General features: G+C 41.6%; 1 protein-coding gene and 1 long non-coding RNA gene across 6 annotated transcripts in view; both read left to right on the top strand.

Annotated features, from left to right (window-relative positions):
* The window catches only part of Marchf1 (membrane associated ring-CH-type finger 1), an 846,936-nt gene that overhangs the window by 354,871 nt on the left and 471,227 nt on the right, over positions 1–20,838 (top strand). For all 5 annotated transcript variants that reach the window (XM_085680340.2, XM_085680338.2, XM_085680339.2 and 2 more), the window contains exon 3: positions 6,896–7,104. Coding sequence is in view for 2 of the 5 variants with exons in the window: in XM_085680339.2 (XP_085536465.1) it covers positions 7,006–7,104 (99 nt within the window). In the remaining 3 variants the exon portion in view is untranslated. The remainder of the gene's footprint in view (positions 1–6,895; positions 7,105–20,838) is intronic.
* On the top strand, positions 11,686–14,225 carry LOC148118299 (uncharacterized). The gene is made up of 2 exons (XR_015736146.1): positions 11,686–12,102; positions 13,700–14,225. It is a non-coding gene; the product is annotated as an uncharacterized LOC148118299 (long non-coding RNA).

Genomic DNA, 20,838 nt, shown 5'->3' with positions numbered 1-20,838 from the left:
GAAAGGAATAAATAATGGTGTCTAGGAAGCATATTAGATGATGGAACCCTTTAAGACTGGTGGCAACAGGACATGTTCTACCCAGGGTTAATGTAAGAAGAAAATCCAGCAATGTTTCTCCAGCCAGAGGAGCTAAAGCTACAGAAGAAGGGGAACCAACATCTTCTTTGTCTCTAAAGGAAGTCTCCACCAGCACAATCACAGGGAGAAAAGTCTTTCTCAAAAAAGTATTTGCCTTGAATGGCCAGCCTCCACCATCTAGATGTCTGTGCTACCATTTAGAATACGGAGCAGGTAAAGTGCCTGGGCTTCATGTTTCAGAGAAGTTAGCATCTCAGAGAACTAAGTGGGAGAGAGATGAAATTGAATGATAGTTGTTTAATTGGAGGAAATAATTCTCAGATGCTACTCTTTCTCACTTGGTTTCTATTGTCCTTTTCTTAAAATACAGAAACATTTTCAATACAAAAGAAATACACAGTCACCACTTTAGCTGCTACTTACCGATTTGCAAGGAAATGTCAACTCCATTATAGTCCCACTGAATCATAGACTGTTCAGGTGGCAACTGATGTTCTTGTTCACCAGTGCTCCCACACTCCACTAAGTGACCAAAACTCCCTCTTCAGAAGACTTGAGGGAAAATTCACAGTGCCATGTGTGATGGCAACTTGACTGAGTCTAGAAGTCAGTGAAATGCAAACTGATGGCTTTTCTATGACATACTTTCTTAATCAGATTATTTGAAGTGGGAAGACCCATCCTAAATGTGGCAAGCAACCCAGAAATAAAGAACATGGAAGATGGAAACCTTGCTGCCTTTCTTCCTCTACTTCCTCCTCCTTGGTTTTTTTTTCTGTAACTCTATAATAAAGGGCTTTTAAAAATTCCTTTCAATTACAATATAATTGCAAAGCTCCTTCTCTTCCCTTTACCCATTCCAATCTCTCATGCTACCCCTCAAACTAGTGACTTCTTTTTCTTTGGTTAGTATTGTTGTACACATGCAGGCAGGCAGGCAGGCAGGCACGCACACACACACACACACACACACACACACACACACACACACATATATATATACAACCTGACTCTGGGTAGTGTGCTTTGATGTGATTTCATAGTGTAGGAGGTTCGTATGTTTGCGTGTTGTTTTCATTGGTTGAATAAAGAGACTGCCTTGAACTTTTGATAGGGCGGAACGTAGGTGGGTGAAGTAGACAGAACAGAATGCTGGGAAAATGGACAGACAGGCAGATGTCATGAAGCTCCTGCCTGAGACTGACACTGGTTTGTAGTATGAGGGCCTGCTCATTGGGGTTTCTGTCCTGCCTGGTCCCCCAGCCATTTAGTTCTAAAGAAAGTCACAGAGTCTGCATTAATAATAAACTGATTGCCCCATTAACAGGCTTTTTATTAGCTCTTATCACTTATATTAACCCATTATTCTTATCTATGTTAGTCATATGGCTCAGTACCTTTCTCAGTGGGGCAGCTCACATCTTGCTACTTCAGTGATCTGGGCAGAACTGCGAAGGGAGCTTCCTGCTTCACAGAATACTCCTGTTCTCATTGCCCCACCTCTACTTCCTGTCTGATTGACCCACCTGTACTTCCTGCCTGGCCAATCAGAGTTTATTTTAAACATGATTGGCAGAATACAGACAATTCTCCCACACCACTGGTTAGACTATTACCCAGTAAGCCACGACCTTGTGGTGCTATCCAGATTATAAGAAATGGGTTAGATCAAGATGTGAGAGTTATTCAATAAAAGGCTAGAACTAATGGGCCAGGCAGTGTTTAATTATTATAATTTCTGTAAGCTTATTTTGTGTATAAGTTAATTGGAAGGCCGGGACAAAAGCAGGTCCCTGCTCCTACTACTACAATTTCAGGGCTAACCACTTTGCACTATATAACTAGTCTCTCCCAGATACTCATCACTAGGAGAGACTAATTTTCCTTTCCACAGCCTTTACTTTTTAAGCAACTACTCTGCTTGTTCAGGTCTTGGTTTGGTAGCCATATAGTTCTGATATCATAGGTATAGTTTCCTTTTCATTTCTAGAAGACACAATCATACAGCAGACTCCTCTAGCTCTTAAAATCTCTCCCAAGATGTTTGCTAAAACTTAGATGCAGGAGTTGTGTTAACTCCATTCTTGCTAACAAGTTTATTTATTTATTCTGTGGTTGCTGCACTCCTTCACTGATATTAAGATGTACTTCACTGGGATTCAGATATAAACTGAACACCAGTATCTCTCCAGGAATCCTCCAGGCCTTAAGAACCATATTGGGACTGCTGAGATTTCCAGCTGAGTTGGCTGAGCAAGTGCTACATCCTTGGCCATTTTACATAGTGCTTGTCTTCCTCAGCACCTATGGAAGCATGGTTTGAGACTAGATAGCTCAGGAACTCCTAGATTTTTGAACGCTATAAAACCAACACCACATTGGCATGTAAGTTCTACTACCAGCCTGAGATATATTGTACCTGCATTTATCATAGCTGCAGAAGCTTGTAATGTGTCTGATAGAACAGTTGAAGGATTAGGAGGTTGTTTTGAACTAGGAAAACAAAACAAAACTGAAACGAAAAAGAAGCTTCTGCGCCCTGTGGTCCAGTTCCTCTCTTAGTGCACTTTTATGCTTTAATTGATGTGGGAAGCATAGTCACTTGTCAGGAGGTATTGGCTTTATAAGAAGGTAGTTTGAACAAGTCATGGAAAGCAAGGCAGTAAGCAGATTCTCTCCATGGCCTCTAGGCCAGTTCTGCCTCCAGGTTTGGATTCTTGGGTGAGTTCCCTCCCTGGTTTGCCTGATAATGGACTCTAACCTACAAGCTGAAATAAACCCTGTCCTCCCCCAGTTACTTCTGGTCAGTGTTCTGCTACAGCAGCAGAGAAGCAAACACGGACAAATATCTACTCTGTGGTATTTCAAATAATGTCTTGTCTTATCCGAGCCAGGTTCTTTGAGTCTTGAGACTTCCTGTTACTAAAATTTTCTCTGGCATTACACTCAGTATTTCACAAATTTTAAACATTATTAGTTGTAGGCTGCCATTTAAAAAAAAAAAACTTGATTTACTCATCTTCATACTAGCACAGTAAATTCCTGGGACATGAAAATTGTGTTTTTTAAAATTTTGGGGCAATTCCTCCTCCTCCCAGTATGGTGAAAAACCCGAGGTGATGTTCATTCACTGTTTATTGGACTGAAATATCAGTCTGTCAGTCAGTGTGTTTTCTCGTTTCCTGTCTATACCTGATAGCTCCTTTCTTGCATAATTGCCATCAAGACCAGACTGTTAGCCTCCACATTCATGTATTGACTCTGTGAAGACTGAGATGTGTTTCAGGGTAGAGGATCAGATGTACTGCTAGCTTTGTTTATCTTACAAAAGCCTTTGCTGAGAACAGTAGCAAGGCAAAAGTCTTGGGGGAATCTGTGATCTTGAGTGTTAGAGTTAGTACCTACAGTGCTGGAATCAGAAGGCAGAGGTAAGCAATGCAGTGGTGGTCCAAAACCCCAGGGCTAGTAGTCAGAACACAGACATTCCCATGTTCTTATGGAACTGGGTCCAGGTAACAGTGAAATTTCGTGACAGCTTTGTCAATAATTATATTCCAAAGTTTTCAGAGTTCCATTTATAAATCTGATTGTGTGGAATTGTGAGGATACCAGTCAGCTGAAAGGCTGCTCTTTGATAGTGTGGCCATTGTCTGCTTGCTGTTAGTACACAGCTGTTGGATGCAGGGCTCCTCCTTTACTCCACGGGGTTAATGACTGTGTAATCTGCCTGGACTCCCATAGGAGAGCTGCAATCCCCAGCAGTTCCTGAGCTTTCAATTGTCACATGAGATGTTTGCCCTAGAGACTTCATACTCTGCTTGGGAAGCTTTTCAGTAGCTGCCTGAGGAACAGCCTAGATGAACACACACCACCGACAAAACTGTTGCCTATATGAGTGTTCCGAGACAGACAAATATTCAAATGAAGTGTTGAAACACATCTTTTTTCTGCCCCGATAGCTATCACAAAACTTTATCTCAGTTTATCACAATTCTTAATAAAAATTTAGATTGTTCATTAATTTTTCTTAACTATCAATAGTTGATTAAAAAGATTCAGCAGACATTCTCTTATCTAGTGTGCAAAATAGTCTAAGAAATAAATGTTTTCTCTGAAATTTGATTTGTAATCCTAATTTCAGAATAAAAGATCACAAATTGAAGTAACTCAACCATATAAGTCAAATTAACTTAAATTTTAAATCTTAGTTTCAAAGAAAAAATCTCACAATAAACAAAGGATCACTCTACATGCATAATGAGGCGCAGGATTAAGACAGGCACTCTGTTAATTCAAGCTAGAAATCTCCTTTCCTGCAACTTTAATGAATATTTTAGAGAGAAGTACTGAATTCTAACTTTATCTGGAAAATTGCCTTGGCTGTTTCCAGAGGCTTCCGTGGAGTAAACACCGGCAGTAAGACTGTCCCAAAGAAGTTTATAATTTGCATTTTGTATTTGCCACAGACTATTAGATTTATGGTTTTCCATTGCCAGCCTCCTCTTAATGAAGACAGTCCTGGATGAAGGGATTAACAATTGCATTTAAGTAAGGATGTGTCTCCTTCACAGTTACGGGCCACAGATGGGACTCTTAAACCACAGCCATGCTTAACCAACATCAATTTAGCTTCGTATGGATTATTTTTAAGACAGTTTCATGCTCCATACCAAACAGGCCTTGAACTCTGTCCTCTTTGCCTTCTGAGTAATGAGAATAAGGCCCAGATGTTTTGAAAGAGACAAGCCTTACATGGTCCCTTCACGCAAGTTTCTGCATTCTTTGCAAGTCGAGACTGATGAACACTCAGTGCAGTGCAGCCCACTTCTACTTTCAGAAAGGATTTTACAACAACAGGTCAATCTCCATGTGTGCTTCTACTGTACTAAGGCTGTTTGGGTGCCGGGCTAGGTGGTTCTGAAGATCTGCTGTATAGGAGTCATGACTGTTTAGCAAAAGATTCATTTCAGATGCTCACGATGAACCCCAAACCACACCAGCTTGCCTCAGGTTAACTGTGCTTTGTAAAGTCTCTTCAGATGGACCAGAAGGAGAGCAGAAGAGTAAACCACATGAAGGTGACTGACGTGGATAAAAGGAATGCATACTTGGTCCAAAATTGAAAATACGTAGAAGCATTTATTTCAATGCTTAGATTAAATGTTTAGATTAAAATGAATTTTTATTGTGACAGTCTTGTCATGAGAAACTTTTATATTATTGTCATTGACAGAAGCTATCTCTGACATACTTTATCTCTGTCCTGAGTCTAAAGAAACTGTGGCATCTTATTGGAAATGGCATTGTTGATATAAAATACAAAGTTAGCTGGAGATGGGCTGCAGTGACACCTGTGAAGATCTCACATGGACTGTTTTCAAAATGTTGGGTTTTTTTTCTTTTTTCTTCCTTTTTTGTAATTTGAAGAGCAGAAATGCAGAAATTCTGCTTTACTTTCCTCAAATCATTTTATCCTCCTAAGAGGACACTGGCATCCTTTGCAGGAATGAGAAGGTTTACGTAGGAATCAAGCCAATGCTCACCAGAGAGCACAGAAGTTACCACAAGCAGAACTGAGTGCTGTGTGTCTGCGCTTCATCAAGCAGGGTGCGGCTCTCCCACACTTGGTGTTGGCTAGGGAGATGCCACGCTTCCCTCTTTCCTCATTCCTCCTTCCACCCTCTCTGCTCCTGCTTTGGTCCCTCTCCTCCTAGGCCTTGTCCCTGCCCAGCCACTCTCCCTCCGCCGCATTTCCTTCCTCTTCTTTTTCTCATCTCTTCTCCCTTTCTCTCTCTTCACCTCTCCCCGTCATATTTTCCATCTGTCTCATCAGTCTTTCCCCTCCCCTTTCTTCCTGTCTCTACACCACTCCTCTCTCCTCTGCCTTCTCTACCCACCACCTTCTCTTTTTACCTCCTTCCATGACTTTTTCTATCTCTCTCTCCTTCAGGCCTCTCTTTCTCTCCTTTTCTCTTTTCCTTCTTCTGTCATTTCTCTCCCTAGTCCCTCTTCTCCATTCCCCTAACTCCACTTTCTTCCTTCCCCCTTCTTTCTCTCTCCCTCTCTCTCCTTAGTCCCCCTTTTTCATTTCCCTAACCCCACTCTCTTCCTTCCTCCTTCCCCTCTCCCCTTTCTCTCTCTTCTCTATTTCTCTATTCTTCTTTCATTCTTTCCCTCTCTTTCTACTTCTTTCTTCTCTTTTCCTTTTTCCCCTTCTTTCTTCTCATCCCTCTCCTTCTTCCCCTCCCCCGTTTTTTTCCTCTTTGCAGTTCATGTAAAGCTCTCCAGGACAGGCAGCTCCTTTGACCTAAGCAGATTATTGGAGCTGCATGAAGGACAGTCACGACACAGGCAGCCAGCCCAGCCTTTCGAGGAAGAGATTTGTATCCAAATAGGACACTAAGCTTCTCAGCCTTCTACTTACTTAGCTTGTCAGCAGGATGCATGTCTCTCGGTGTTCCGCAGACTCCTGGGGATCTGGGCAGAAACAAAAGCCTGTGTCAGTCGCTGCACATGTGGGAGTCTATGCCATTAAAAGGAGCAGTTGTTAATAAGGGCCCATGAGACCTGGGTTTCCTTGGTTTCCATGACAGTTATTAGGTACCGTAGATGATTGAATTGTCTCCCATGATGCTCTTAGGGGAGGGGGTGCAAGAGTGACAAAGCAGAGCAGTTATGACTTGCAGTGAATCGTCCTTCTGAGAAATGTGATACTCCTTGGCTTATCCCCTACATATTTTTAAAAATTTCCTTTCAGTGAGCTTGGCCACTGCTGCACAGTGTCTCCAACACTATTTTCCTCCTTTTTATTTAGATCCAAGTTTGGCAAAGCAAGGATATGAACAGTTCTGCAGGTGAGCTTCTCAGGGCGTGTGAAGCCATAAGGCGTCCAATCAGGGTTTGGCCACCTGCAGCCCTGCCAATATGCCCCTCCACCAGATTTCTGTAATCCCTGCCCGGGAGACAGCCAGCAATGGGAGAAGCTCAGTGGGCCGAAACAAAGAGAAGAACAAGGAAGTCGAGGTAAGATGAGTTCGATTTGACACAATAAGAGAACCCACACAGTCAGCTCGGTGCTGTTTGTACACCACGAGAGAGCGTGAACGCAAGAGCAGCTCGCTGCCAGCTCTGCGTGTACGAGCAGACTGAATCATTTCGCGTGTGACTAAGGAGCTGATAAATCTTAGCTTCTATTTTCTGAATGAAGCAACGAACTGAAAATCTATAGACGTACTTGCTGCCTGATAGATGTAAAACTTCTGCCTCCTTTGCTGAACTCTACAGAATCTCCTTAGTGATTCTTGAGGGACAACCAGGAGGTCCTGGGTTGCTTGCATGTACCATTCCTGTCCGATTTTGGAACTGTTGCTGTTAATTGAGTCCAGCTGGAGGGCTGGGAAATAACTTTCTTCACAAAACCGCGCATCGTCCTGGGCTAAGAAAGCTCGCACATCTACCGCACACTGAGTTAGTGCTTGGGGAGCTACTGTTCTCCAGTCCTTACGCCTTCTGTACAGGATTTTGATTTCGATGCCTGTTTGTTTGTATTTTATTTAAGGAAGTGTTGTTTAAAACTTAGCACCGCCTATAATATTCACTGTATTGCATTCAGGCTTTATTTTGGGATGGAATTCACAGTACTTCCTATAAGGTTAAACCGCTTGAAAAATCAGACTCTAAGAAGTTATTTCAAAAGGTTTTAAAAAGAGACTGAGCCGAGTCTGTGGTGCTGCATGAAATTATTATGGGTATGGTCACGAATGGAGGCACAGTAGAGATCAAAGAGGCAGAGCATGCTCCAAACCTGTCAGCACTTGGGACGCTGAGGCTGGATGTTCCTGAGGTCAAGGTCAGCCTGGGCTGTAGGGGTGATACTGTCTAAATGACAAATGAAAGAAAAAAAGCATACAAAGTCTGGATTCTTAAATCCATGTTTTCCATTTTCCAGATATCATGCACATTTCCTACCTCCAGATCTGTAGCAGAATATTATTATTATTATTATTATTATTATTATTATTATTATTATTATTATTCTCAAAGACAAGTGCTAAGGACAAAGGAAAAACAAACACAAATAAAACAGAAATGTAAATTTAGGAGGAGTTGGGTGTCAGGAATTTCCTAAGAGAAATAAAATAAGTGACTATATCTTCAAATACAAAAGGCATTTGTAACCTCTGCCCATTTTACTTGACCTGGTTTTAAATGTGTCATTCAAAAGCAATGATGTCATCAGAACTTACAGAAAGCTTCAGGAGTTCTCTGCCTAACTCATTGCAGAAGATACTTTTAATTTAGCAGTTGCCTTGCCAAATGCAAACCATGTCCCAAATTCAGATAGCTTTGCTAAAGTAATCAATCAGCCTAATATAACATGGAAATAGTTTTGGTAATATGGTTCTTCTTATGACTTGATGTTGTGATTGTAGGCTTCCAGGACTGTTTCTTAAGATTTGGGGAATTGGGAAAAGGAAAGAGATAACAGTGATCAATTCCAAAGATATGAGATATCTAGATCAAGATTAGTGGGTAAGTTTGAGATTAACTAAAGAAAACTTTCTGCAATGATGTTAGATGGCAATTTTGTTTGGAATTGGGGATGATGAGAAATGAAAAATGTATAGCAGAGGCAGAATTACCACTTTGGGTTTAAGGACATCTGGACTATTTGGTGAGTTCCAGGCCACCCTGGTGACAGAGTCCCAGAAACAGTACTGTATCACTTCCTAATTTTCACTAGGAATCTACTGGTGATTTTTCCTTGATGTGAGTTGCAGTGACTGGCATGGTTTGTATAATTTTTGAAAAACCAATATGTTTCCTTTTTCCATACAATAAATGTAAATGTGCTTATTCTACCTCATGTTAAATGGTTGCAGTGCTCCTATCCTTAGCCGCATCTTACATCTCCCCAACTTCGGTTCGTGACCATCTTTCTCTTTCAGAGCAGGTCACCTTCCTACTGGGATTAAATGTAGGGGGTCCCCTGAATGCTGGCTGGATGCCAAATCAATAAACACAGTCAGGATCAAAGAGTGGAAAGAGATCTGTGATGTGCTGTCAATAAAGAAAATTTTATTGGAAACAAAGCACGACTGGCTAAGAAAGGAATAAGAGATTTTACTGAGGGAATTATGTGTTTTCATATAAGGAAGACCCATCAAATGTAGCAGCAGGCATATCCAAAGCATCTCAGATTGAGGCCATAATCATACCTCAATTGGTAGACGGCAATGCCTGTGGACAGGTAGCTTATTATCATAATTAGAAAAGTTCACACTAAGTCATCTAAAAAGCTGGTTAAAATAATTGGTTTTTGCTGGTTACTTCTAAGTTTTTCCAGACAGCCTTAGTTAAAGCACAGAAGGAACTTTGTATGTCATAGTCTTGAAAGGAACACCCCTTACCCCAGCAAGTTTGAGCACCTGTCCTTGGATGTGCTAATAGTATTTTATAATGAGACTCAGTAGGCGTTTTGAAAAGAAAGGGATGATAGGAGAAATGAAAATGTAAAGGGAGATACTCCTGAGTGTTGGAAGGGGAGGCTCCTTTATGATTTTGAATGCATCACTGCTTTCAACAGAATGAAGTTCGAAGTTTCGGTGAAAAAGCTTGTTTCAATTCTCTTTTTAATAGAGAGGTCATGAATTGTTTCATTCGATGAACTAAGTACTCTTAAAGGGTAACAAATACAATTTAAGGTGGATAATTTTAGCTACCTTCATCCTGCACATTAAAATGCAGGATTATTTATTTCTACACAATGGCCTCTGTATGAACAGGTGGGTCCTGCTCCCAGATGGTGACAGACCTCCTGTGAACATATCCTGATTCTTGATAACTGAGGCTTATCCTTTGGGGTTCCCTGAATGCTTCCAACTCACCTTAAAGTTCCTCAAAGAATCGATCTGCATATTAAACAACTGATATCACTTCAGATTTAGGGATTTTCTCAACTGTAACTCGTCTTAATCTTCCTTCTGCAAAATGCACAGAGATCCTAGAATCAACTAATATTTAATTTGACGTCGGCACTTTTGTTTGTTTTGTTTTTTCTTGTTGTTAATGATGTTTGGTTTTGCTATGTTCTGTGGCAAAGAAAGATAAAACGGATGTTGAAATGTTTTATTAACTGTTACAATTTAGAGACCTAGGTTATAAAAAGAAATTAACAGATTAAGTAAGATATTAAAGACTTTTAACCTCAACTTCTATAATGAATCTGTGTTTTGATGTATCTTACATGATACAAAGTTGCAAGTTTTATGTAGTTGGTAAATATTGGAACTACAGAAACAAAGTGATATATGTCCAGTTTAAGAAAGGTTCTTGTCAAGTGTGTAGGTGGATCATGCCATCTAAAAATGAACCCAGTTGGTTGTTTTCAAAATAGAGGGAAAAAAAAGATTTGAAGTTGGAAAGGTGTGGAAGGAGAGTTGGAGAAGGGAAGTAAGGATGAATTTGACCAAAACACATTGTATGAATATACAAAATTTTCAAAGAGTGAATAAAGCATCTGATAGTTTAAATAAAGGACAGTGTCTCATATTTGCATCCAAGATACCTGAGTTTTCTTAGCACAGCCAAGGTTATATTAGAACACTCAGCATCACCACCACAGCTCCTTCCTTCTGAAGTAGATACACATGGATTATAAATACATATATTTAACATGATATAGTTCGTGGATTTGACTAATTTATATCTGTAAATGCAGATGGATATGTAAAAATTAGTAGCAAAAGACAAATGGATAAACTCCAGAGAGTTCTAGAGGGGGAGTCAATAGTATGACTCCCTTTAGGACCATATAATTAATACAAAGATGCTTGTTTGGGAGATAATGTGTTTATGCCCTGGGGAAACTAAGACCTTGGGGAACGCCAGGGAGAAGATGTCTTACTGATGCACAGATGCACACTGAGTTTGCATTGGTTGATGATAGAGATGGATACTTTAAGTTTCCTTTGCTTACATTGTCAGTAAACAACTTGGTTCATGCTAATCTAGTCTTTCCTCGCAATACTAATTTTACTTATTAAGGTTGATTCTTACTACCAATAATTGTTTTTGAATTTCATACATGAGCACAATATGTTTTCACCATACCCATGCTCCCTCTTTCTCTAACTCCTTCTAAGTCCTCCCAACATTACATTCTACATTAATATCTTCTTTTCCTATAAATATTATTGATACATATCATTACACACAGACATACACATATATACATATATATATGTGTATATATATATACACATATATATATGCCAGTTAGTGTTGACCATATGTATGCATTGATGTAGGCCTTACTACTTGGGCATGCTTAACCTATCAGGGGGCTCAAGCCCGAAAAACTGACTCTCCTTCTCAGAAGTCAACTGCCCGTAGCTCTTCTCATTAGGATCAGGCCTTGTGAACCCTTCTCCCATCCATGCTAGGATGTTGACTGCTGTAGTTCTGTTCAGGCAGCCATACTGGAAAGAGTTTATAGGCACAGCACCTATGCCATGTCCAGATATACAAATTTTTTATCAGTGCTCCTGGTTCTCTCACTCTTAAAAACTTTCAACACCCTCTGAAATATTAACTAACTGTAGAAGGCCGCAGCCACATTCTCCATTATCTAGATGGCGCTGACATCCGGCTTCACCGCCAGGTGAACGCACATGTGCTCGGTAATTTCCCACTGAGTCCCCGCCTACTCCCGAGGCATCACCTGGGACTGGGAACAATGGACCTATCCAAGAGTGACACGTCCAAAGCAGGGTCTGTTTCCTATATAAGGGATGGGTTCCATCTTATCTGGGTCTCCGCCATGTGGCTTATGCTCTAGCTCCCAAGGGGCATTAAAGCTTTACTACAGAAGGATCCTATGTGTACCGCGTGGTTCTTGCTGGCGAGACGGTAGCGCGGGACATCTGGTGCTGATACCCGGGAAAAAGAAGAACTTTGCACCGCCGGAGACCCCTTGGACACAAGGAGGATTCAGAACTGTAGGCATGCGTGCTCAGAGAGGTACGTTCTAAAGTACAGAGAGCATATCAGAAACTGAGCAGCAGTGGGAGGTTGTGCGCGCACCCAGATAAGTTAAAAAATGACCCTCCGGTAAAGAATGGGGGAGACAGAAAAGAAAATAAGTTAAAAAGGACCTCCCAGTGATTTTAAAAAAGTAAAAATGGGGGAGAAGGCTGATTTACAAGGTCAAAAGCTTTATGTTATGTTATATGTGTTGTCTTTTGTGTACTGGATAGGAGAAAGATATTTAAACTTAGAAACTGCTAAGGATATGATGTTTTGGGAAAGAGGTTCTGTTTTCGTCTCCACAGAAAAGGAGAGCCTAAGGGTGTACTTGGGATTTATGTGGTTTGAATCACCGAGACCTCCTGAAATGTTGTAGTGTATACCCCTAAGAATGCAACGGCCCAATAACAGCAGGAAGCAGCCAAAGAGACTAAACGACGCCCAAATTCCCTAAAAGTTTAAATGAGGTCCTTTCAAGCCTGCTTCTCTGAGTTCAGCTTTGCTCCGTGCACCGGTTTGGGCTCGGAATGGGTGCAGCTGGGGCTGGAGGGCGGCTGGAGCGGAGCTTTGCTCTGTGGCTATGGTGGGGAGCACGTTGCGCCGGCTCAATTGGTGCGGCTCGGTTGGTGCCTGGCCTGGAGGATGTCACAGCGGTGCCACAGGCAGCCGGGCCAGAAGGCTTACAATGTACCTAAAACTGTGCTGGTCTCTGAGGGTAAAATGGCTCTGATTCCATTTGGCTATGCTAAACGATGCTGACTTCAGGCAGGGCTGGTCGTATTTATCATAATAAAAGCGCAATTAAGGTTTAAATGCAGTAAACAGGCAGTACCGTATTACATCTACATAGTGTGACTTAAGTTTTTAAGAACTGCTTAGCATTTTAAGAACTCAAGTCCTCCTGAAAGATTGCTGTGTATATGCTTGGCTTGTCTGGTGTTTCGGGCTCCGCAGGGAGATGGATGCGAAGGGCCCTTGGATTTTGGGGTGATTGGGTCGTTGGCTGGATCTGTGAGAGTTTATAGCCGCTTTTGCTATGGCACAGGTGTTGAGAGTTGGCTAGTAGGGAAGCGGCCCTGTTCGCTGCCTCTCCCATTGGCCCCTTGAGCCGCAGGCTCTGGCGCAGACCTTGAGTTATTGCCGGCCTGTGCAGCCTTGGTCTGGGTGTCGGCTCCCGCCACACTCCGCCACCAACACAGCCTCAGACCTCAGAGAACGAGGCTAGCCCCGCGGGGAAGGCAGGGGCGCCTGGGGGTGGAGCCGCCACTTCTTGGCTTGGGACACGGGGATCCGCACAGCGAGCAGGCCCAGGGCCGCACACAGCCCTTGGATGGCGGGCGGGCTCTGAAACCCAAGGCCACCGTACCGGCAAAAAATACGGGAGCCAATAAATCTTAAATCTAATATCAACAAACAGGGCCTGCTGTAATGACACAGACAAACAAGATTGCTCTTTAAAACAGAGACCTATAGGTCTCTAAGTTCAAGACCAGCCTACTTTCAGTACTGACTGTGCTAAATTTTTACACTGAGTTTTTTAATACTCTTAAATGTTATTTTGGGAGAAGAGTTTGTTTATGTTTTTTTCTAGAAATGCTACTATTCATGCTGTGGATTCATCTGTCCAGAGGCCTGAGGACAAAGCCTCTGCTATGGAGCTGTCTGGCCTGATTGCTGCGGAGCTGGCGGGTTCCTGAGGGATGGTCCAGCTCCTGCCCTTGGATCAAGAAAGCCCATTCTGGCTGCCAGAGCGATTGACCCGAACAGTGAAGAGTGATCCACAACACACGGATTCGCCTGAGGACCTGGCTGCTGTTCCTCCTGCCATTTTGCAGATGGATGACAGAGCACCGATGGAGGACACTCTCAGCTTTCCCGAAGCTGTTACCAGTCAGCCATAGGATGGCGGTGTTTCCTTGACTTTCTACAACCAATATGACTCTGGGTCCCCTCCCCCTACCGTCCTAGAGATGATTTATAAGCTTGGCCATAGGATTACAGTCCTGGGTCGTGTCTTTCTTCCCCTACTTCAAAGAATGGGTGGGGGTGGAAATGTTTTGGAACAGTCCTATGCTATGGATTAGTGTTTCTCCTCTGGATGGTCTGCTGACTCAAATCCCAAAATCGTAGGGACAAAGTGGTTATTGCACAAGCGCTGGCTGCCCTGGAACAGGGGCCTCTACTGATATGTGGTTATCTATGTTAAAGCAGTAAGGTTTAAGCCAACCAGCTCCTGCACCCCTAGGACTGTGGTCCATTGCACAGGGTGGAGTGCTTGGCTTAGCTAGCCCTGAAGGTTGTTGAGCTGAAGAGCATCGCACAGAGAATGGCCCTCTCTGAGAGATAAGTCGCTTTGCTTAAGGGTTTTCTGCCGTATATTCCCTTTCCCAGAAAATTGGCAGAGGGCAGGCCGGATAGGCTCCAGGTGTCATGAGCCTAGGGACAGATTCCGTGTAAGCCCATTTTAATGTTTTCATTTTGGGAAGTGCGACCTCTATCTTTACCTTCCTAGGGAGTTGCCTTTCTGCAAAGAAGTAAAATTAGGGGGAGATGTAGAAGGCCGCAGCCACATTCTCCATTATTATAAAATCTAACCATTATTATAAAATCTGGCCTCTAGTGTACTTGTCTCTTAGAAGTATACTGAATTTCATTAATCAAGTTTTAGCTGAAATTTACTTCTCTACATCTAGAAATTACAAATATTGTATAAACAGTGTGCATGGGTATGAAGCCAAGGTCTAGGATGTTTTCTTTAAACCACATAACTCTCTGGAACTTGTAGACTCACATCTCTAGGACCCCGTGTTTCAAACATGGATGCCCAGCAGGGTCACACAGAGACTATCAGCACCTGCATCGCTAGCTCTTCATGCTCGTATGGCCATTAGCATAAGCATCAGTCGGAAACTGTTAACTGATGTCTTGTTTGTGTTACTACATGTATTATGTAATCAAAGAAAACACAAAACAAAGTTATTCACAAGGTATAGCTAGTTTATTTCATTTCATTTAGGAAATATTGTGAAGATAAGTAAAAATGTACAGTAGACTTTAGTAGTGAGGACACTGGGACGAAAGCGATATAAAAACTACAGTGCTGGCTTTATCAAACAGAACTTTCGAAATTGTTCTAATGTAAAACCCACTGCTGGAGAAAAAGAACACTAACTCAATTTTTGAGCCAAATTTGAAGCCAGCATTATTTAAATTCTGGCCAGGATGATGGAGTCTGACAAGGTCCATGCTGGGGTTCCCAGGAAGTGACGACACATGGCTGATAAAGTGGCTTCTAACGGCAAACCCATAAGACTACTGTATTTCTCATCAGGTCAATCAGGGGCAGGCAGATAGCCTGACGCACTTCCTGTTTATAAACCTCCTGCCTACGTGTGATCAAGCATGCTCAGTGAAACTGAGTCAAATAAACTTGTTTGCAGAAAGGAAGCCATGTGATGTGTTTTCTTCCATAAACAATCCTCCAGCATGTCAGCAAGGACCTGTTCTTGGGCAAGGAGCTTACAGGTTAGAGGCAGTTTTGTTTTATGGATCTCTTATGCTCCGTAATTAAAACTTAAAACAGAACGTTGGCTCTCACACTCTTAAGTTTAGCCCTCTTTGTAAGCAAAATCCAGTAACAATGACAACACAAGGCTTTGCTTCTCCTGAAAAGAAGTCTACAGTTTTACTAGATGCCATTAAAAAAAAAGTTTTATTTTTTTTTCCCTGCTATTACTCCTATTCCCACTCACAGGTTGCTTTACTAATCACATGACTAAGGGCAATTATTTGAGACGTTAGGAGGTATAGGAAAGAAAAAGACCTCATTATCATGAACTAGCTGGATAACTGCTGGCAGTCCACAGTCCTGCATGCTAGAAAGCTGCTTTAGAGTTGATTTATAAAAGAACTGGGTGGTCAAAGACTGGTGGGTGCCTGCTCGCAGGTGCTGCTTGTAGCCAAATGGTTCATATCTGTCTGGCTTGTGAAGAGGTTCTTTTTAGTTCCGCGAAAGTCAAGAATGAAGGCTATTTTTTTTTGTTATTTCTGATTATTTTGCCAAGCTGCAATTCTTAACAGGTTGCCCAATGGTCAGGATAGGAAGGACAGGGACCTTGAAGTTCTCTTACTGAGCACCTAACTCATGGTGATAAAAGAAAGCATCCTCTCATGATTACAATGAAGACCAAGTCGGATACTGTTGAACAGCGGGGATACTGCTCTGACAGGATTGTGTTATTGTGCTTTTGTCTGGATTCCCAGGGCTTGTTTCTAGTAAAAGGCCAGGCTGGCTCAGTGGGACTCTAGGAAGCAGTGAAGACTCACCTTTGTGGACACCTGGTGGTTTTGTTATGCTTCATCCTTTCTTCTTCAGAGCAACAGCAGATGTCAGAGAGCCAGCCCTCTGCTTTCTCAGCCCTTGGGTTTGGGATGAGCCTAGATTAATTGAAAATAGTCATTATTTTCTAGCACTTTCAGTGATAACTGATTTAGGAATGAATGCACAATCCATTAAATGGATACAATCCATTAAAAGAATGACATAGAACTTTTAATGTTTTTAGTGTAGAGGAGTTCTTGTGTTAAAAACCTACCTCCTTACTTGAATAGACTTTCTCTCTCCTAATGGATGACCTGTGTAAAGAATTCAACTTTGGGTCTGAACTTTGGGAGGAAGTCCAGAGGAAGAGGTCCAGGTACTAAGGATACCTGAATAAGAAGAAGAGGGAGGGAAGGGAGAGACGGCAAAGATGAGAAGGCTGGTATGGGTGACAACCCTTGAGCTAGGGGTTCCTTGAAAGCAGCCCTTGTTTAAAACTATAGCTCTTCTGGGAATGATTCAGTTATGTTCTTGATCATCATCATTTTTTAAGGTTTGTGCCACTTGCTCAAAAACAAAGGACCAAAATACAAATGCCGTCATTCTCTGCTTTATAACACACAGGGTGACTGGCTTCCAAGTTTTAGCTGCTATTTAGGGGAAAATTTCACAAACATTAATTTATGAATGTCATATGCAGGGAGCACATTTAACCAGAGTGTTCAGGTTAATGTTCTGTTTTAACCAAATGGACTACGTGTTCAGCAGGTGGGAGCCTGACACTGTAGGGAGACTGCCAGGAGAAAGGGAGGCTAATTCTCTTTCACATTTCATTAGATGAACACTTTCCAACTACTAGCCTACTCTAAATTGAGAATTAGGGTCCTATGTGCTTTGAATGAATTCGACTGCATATGCTAATTTTGTTAAGGTGCTTTTTTACATAATGAAAACCAGCCAATTTCCATATTATTATTTGCTTTCAGCAATGAAATTAGCATAATCCACATTATTTTTTCTTGTTTAAAACAGATGTTTGGGGCAATTGCGTTAATAAGTAAAACTGAATAACACATTTTATTGACTATCAAATGAGAGCAATTAGTAATTATTGACATACCCCACTCAGTAGTTTTGAAATTGTGGCCTCAAATGGCAGGTAGGTAGTTTGGACCCTTGACTGGTATGAATTTTAAGAAGTCCTAAGATAAATTCACAGCAGACTTATTGAGACAGCAAGTGGTCACCATGTGAAGATTGTTGAACAAAAATCTTCAAGATTCTTGGCGCCTGGAAAGAACAGGTGCAGCTGCTGCTGTGAATGTTTTATTAATAAGACTTTTAAGAACTGCTGATCAGATAACATTTACCTCAATTCAGTGTAACACAAAGAAAACACTGACAATGGCAATCTGGACTTAGAATCCGTCATTGAGGGCCCAATGAAGGGGAGGGGCCATAGTCTGAGAATTGCCTTCCCACAGCTCACTTTGTGGACTATCACACTGAGCTGCTTGCCAGCCTTCATAACCTCCAGTTGAGGATGAAGCATGACAGCTACCCAATACCCATTCTCTTCCCTGTCTCTGCAATCTGGTAAATAATGGAAGGAGGTGTGACAGGAAGGTAGAGCTACTGATAAGATTTTGCTCTTAAAGGAGTTAAAGGAGGCCTGAAAAAAGGACAGAGTGCTCTTGGAAGCTGGGTGACAAGCCTCTCATTTTTCACCTTGATTGTCCCATTCATCAAATCCTACAAATCTGAGTAACAAAAGCGAGAATGACAACTACAATGGAGATTCTTTACCCAGACAGTACCAATGAATGCCCTCTATCTGATACAAAGCTACAGTCTTCAGAGTTTCTACTGTTGATGCCAACATGAACAAAGGAGGGGCAGGGTTGGGTTGAAACTGGCATGAGGAAGCCTTTGGGCCGGCAATGCTGCAGCGCTCTGAAAATGAAGCTACTGTAAGACTCAGAAAGCAAACGTTTACAAACTGCGGCACCAGCTATGGGCTTGCACATGTTCCGAGTCTCTACAGGTATAAATGATTCCTATCAGTAAATCTAAACGGGTCTATGCCGGCAAAACGTCCCTGTGGTGGGAGAGGCTACGAATGCTCGCGGGCTGAAGAATGCCAGAGTTTTACTACCCAACTTTACTCGATTAATTATCATAGGCATAAAAATGTCTGATGATAGATTTGTGGTCATGATATTGCAACACTTTTAACTATTTGAACTTCAGCAATAAGTTTTGTTTTCACCCTCAGGCATATATGATCCTTAACAGTACATGTCAAATTAGAATCCTGTCATACTTTGTAAGATGCAATCTCTTGTTATTGGTCAAGTGTTTAGTGGAAGTCTCAGCTGTCACTGTCATTGTTACTTATCCATCATCCTTCTTGTGTTACTATAGTTAATAATTACTGCATGTAGGCTGTATGCTCGATTTTATGTATGTGTGTGGGATTTTTGTGGTGATTCATAAGTATTCTATGAAATTGGATGTGCCTTTGTTAGGGTTTCTATTGCTGTATAGAGGCACCATGACTTTGGCAGCTCTTATAAAGGAACATATTTAATTGGGACTGGCTTACAGTTCCAGAGGCTTAGTCCATTTTCATCCTGATGGAAAACATGATGGTGTACAGACAGACTTGTTGCAAGAAGAAGAGCTGAGAGATCTACATCTTGATGTGAGGGCAGCAGGAAGAGACAGAGATTGGGATTACAACCCAAAAGCCTACGAGTAATCCCTGTGTGTCTTCTCATCCTCATAGTGGGGGGGGGGGAGGCTTCAATATATTCAGACTTTAACAAATGACTTAAGATTTCAGTTGTGATTCTACAACAACAAAACCAAAACAGCCACCCAATTTATTTTTATACCATTCAGCTTCTGAAATCAGCCAGTGTCACCTAAGCAAATGTTTGTCAAAAAATTCTGTCTCATTCAGCCTCAGATGTAATGAGTGTGGAGAGAAAACACATCTTTTCATGGGTATTTTTGAAATAAGATGTTTTAAATCACCTCTGTATAGGCTGTGGTGACAGTTACCCCTCTTCCTTAAATTTCAAGATCAAAAGTGTGTTTCTTCCTTTCCTCGCGATCCACATTCCCATCAACGAAAATTCAGGGACTTGTCACCTAAATTTACCATTGCTCTTGCTGGAGAGACATTCACAATACACTCCAGCTCAGCTCCTTTCCATCTGAAAACTTCTTAAAGAGATGGGAGAATTTTCATCAGTTGCACAATTAAATGCCATGTGAACTAAATAAGCTCGTATTTAAAAATGAGGGGCATAAGAGACTCCCAAGAGATACTGAGGGTACTTCCAGATATTGTACAAACCATGACAAGAACAGCAAGTAAAAATCCCACCCAAGCTTTGTAATAGGTTTGCAGCCCCCAAATAAGTTTCTATCACAATGAAGTAAGCCAGAAAAAGCCAAATCAAAAAAGTATAACAACAGGTTTATTTGAACAAAACAACTCCAAGGCAAATTCTCCAGTCCCCGAAATCGAGGTCACAGCAGCTAGCCACCTAAAGCAGGGAGATTATACAAGCTGTAGGTGAGGGATGATGACGATATCTCTGCCACAAGCTAGGTTGATCACAGCTATGATCAAAAGCTGAGTTCTTTAGATAAGGACTTGGGCAGCTGGAAACTTCAGGGGAGGAAGCTGCAGTAGCAGCCAAGACTGTGGAACTGGGCTTTTTGTTGCCCTACCTCTGTTTGGAGACTCTAAAATTGTGGGGTTTGGAAAGAAAGACAAGAATGGGGCTTCGTGGACCTTGGACGAGTGAGCCAGAGGTTCCAACCAAATACGTTCTTCCTGGTAAAATTTTCAGAAAGTCCATTGATGGGTTTTCATTTTGAACTGACCCTGTCCTTTCCAATCCAGGCTGTACAGTTTTAGATATTTAATAAACATCAAAAGTTTTTAACTTAAAATACACTCCAGTATTTTTTTTATGCCAATATCAAGCTGTTTTCAGTACTGTAGCTCTATACTAGAGTTTGAAGTCAGGGATTGTGATGCCTCTTGAAGTTCCTTTCTTGTACAGAATTGTTTGGGCTCTCCTGGGATTTTTGCTTTTCCATATGAAGTTGAGTATTGTTCTTTCAAGGTCTGTGAATAATTCTGCTGGGATTTTAATGGGCATTACGCTGAATCTGTAGATTGCTTTTGGTAAGATTGCCATATTTACTATGTTAATTCTACCTATCCAAGAGCATGAAAGATCTTTCCACTTTCTGGTGTTTTCTTCAATTTCTTTCTTCAAAGCTTTAAAGTTCTTGTCTTACAGGTCTTCCACTTATTTGGTTATAGTTACTCCAAGATATTTTATGTTATTTGTGGCTATTGTGAAGGGTGATGTTTCTTTGACTTC

This window comes from Myodes glareolus, chromosome 23 (assembly GCF_982192425.1).
Source record: "Myodes glareolus chromosome 23, mMyoGla1.1, whole genome shotgun sequence".
In the NCBI taxonomy this organism is placed as follows: Eukaryota; Metazoa; Chordata; class Mammalia; order Rodentia; family Cricetidae; genus Myodes; species Myodes glareolus.
The sequence above is the reverse complement of the archived record's forward strand: the minus strand, read 5'-3'. Positions and strand labels throughout refer to the sequence as shown.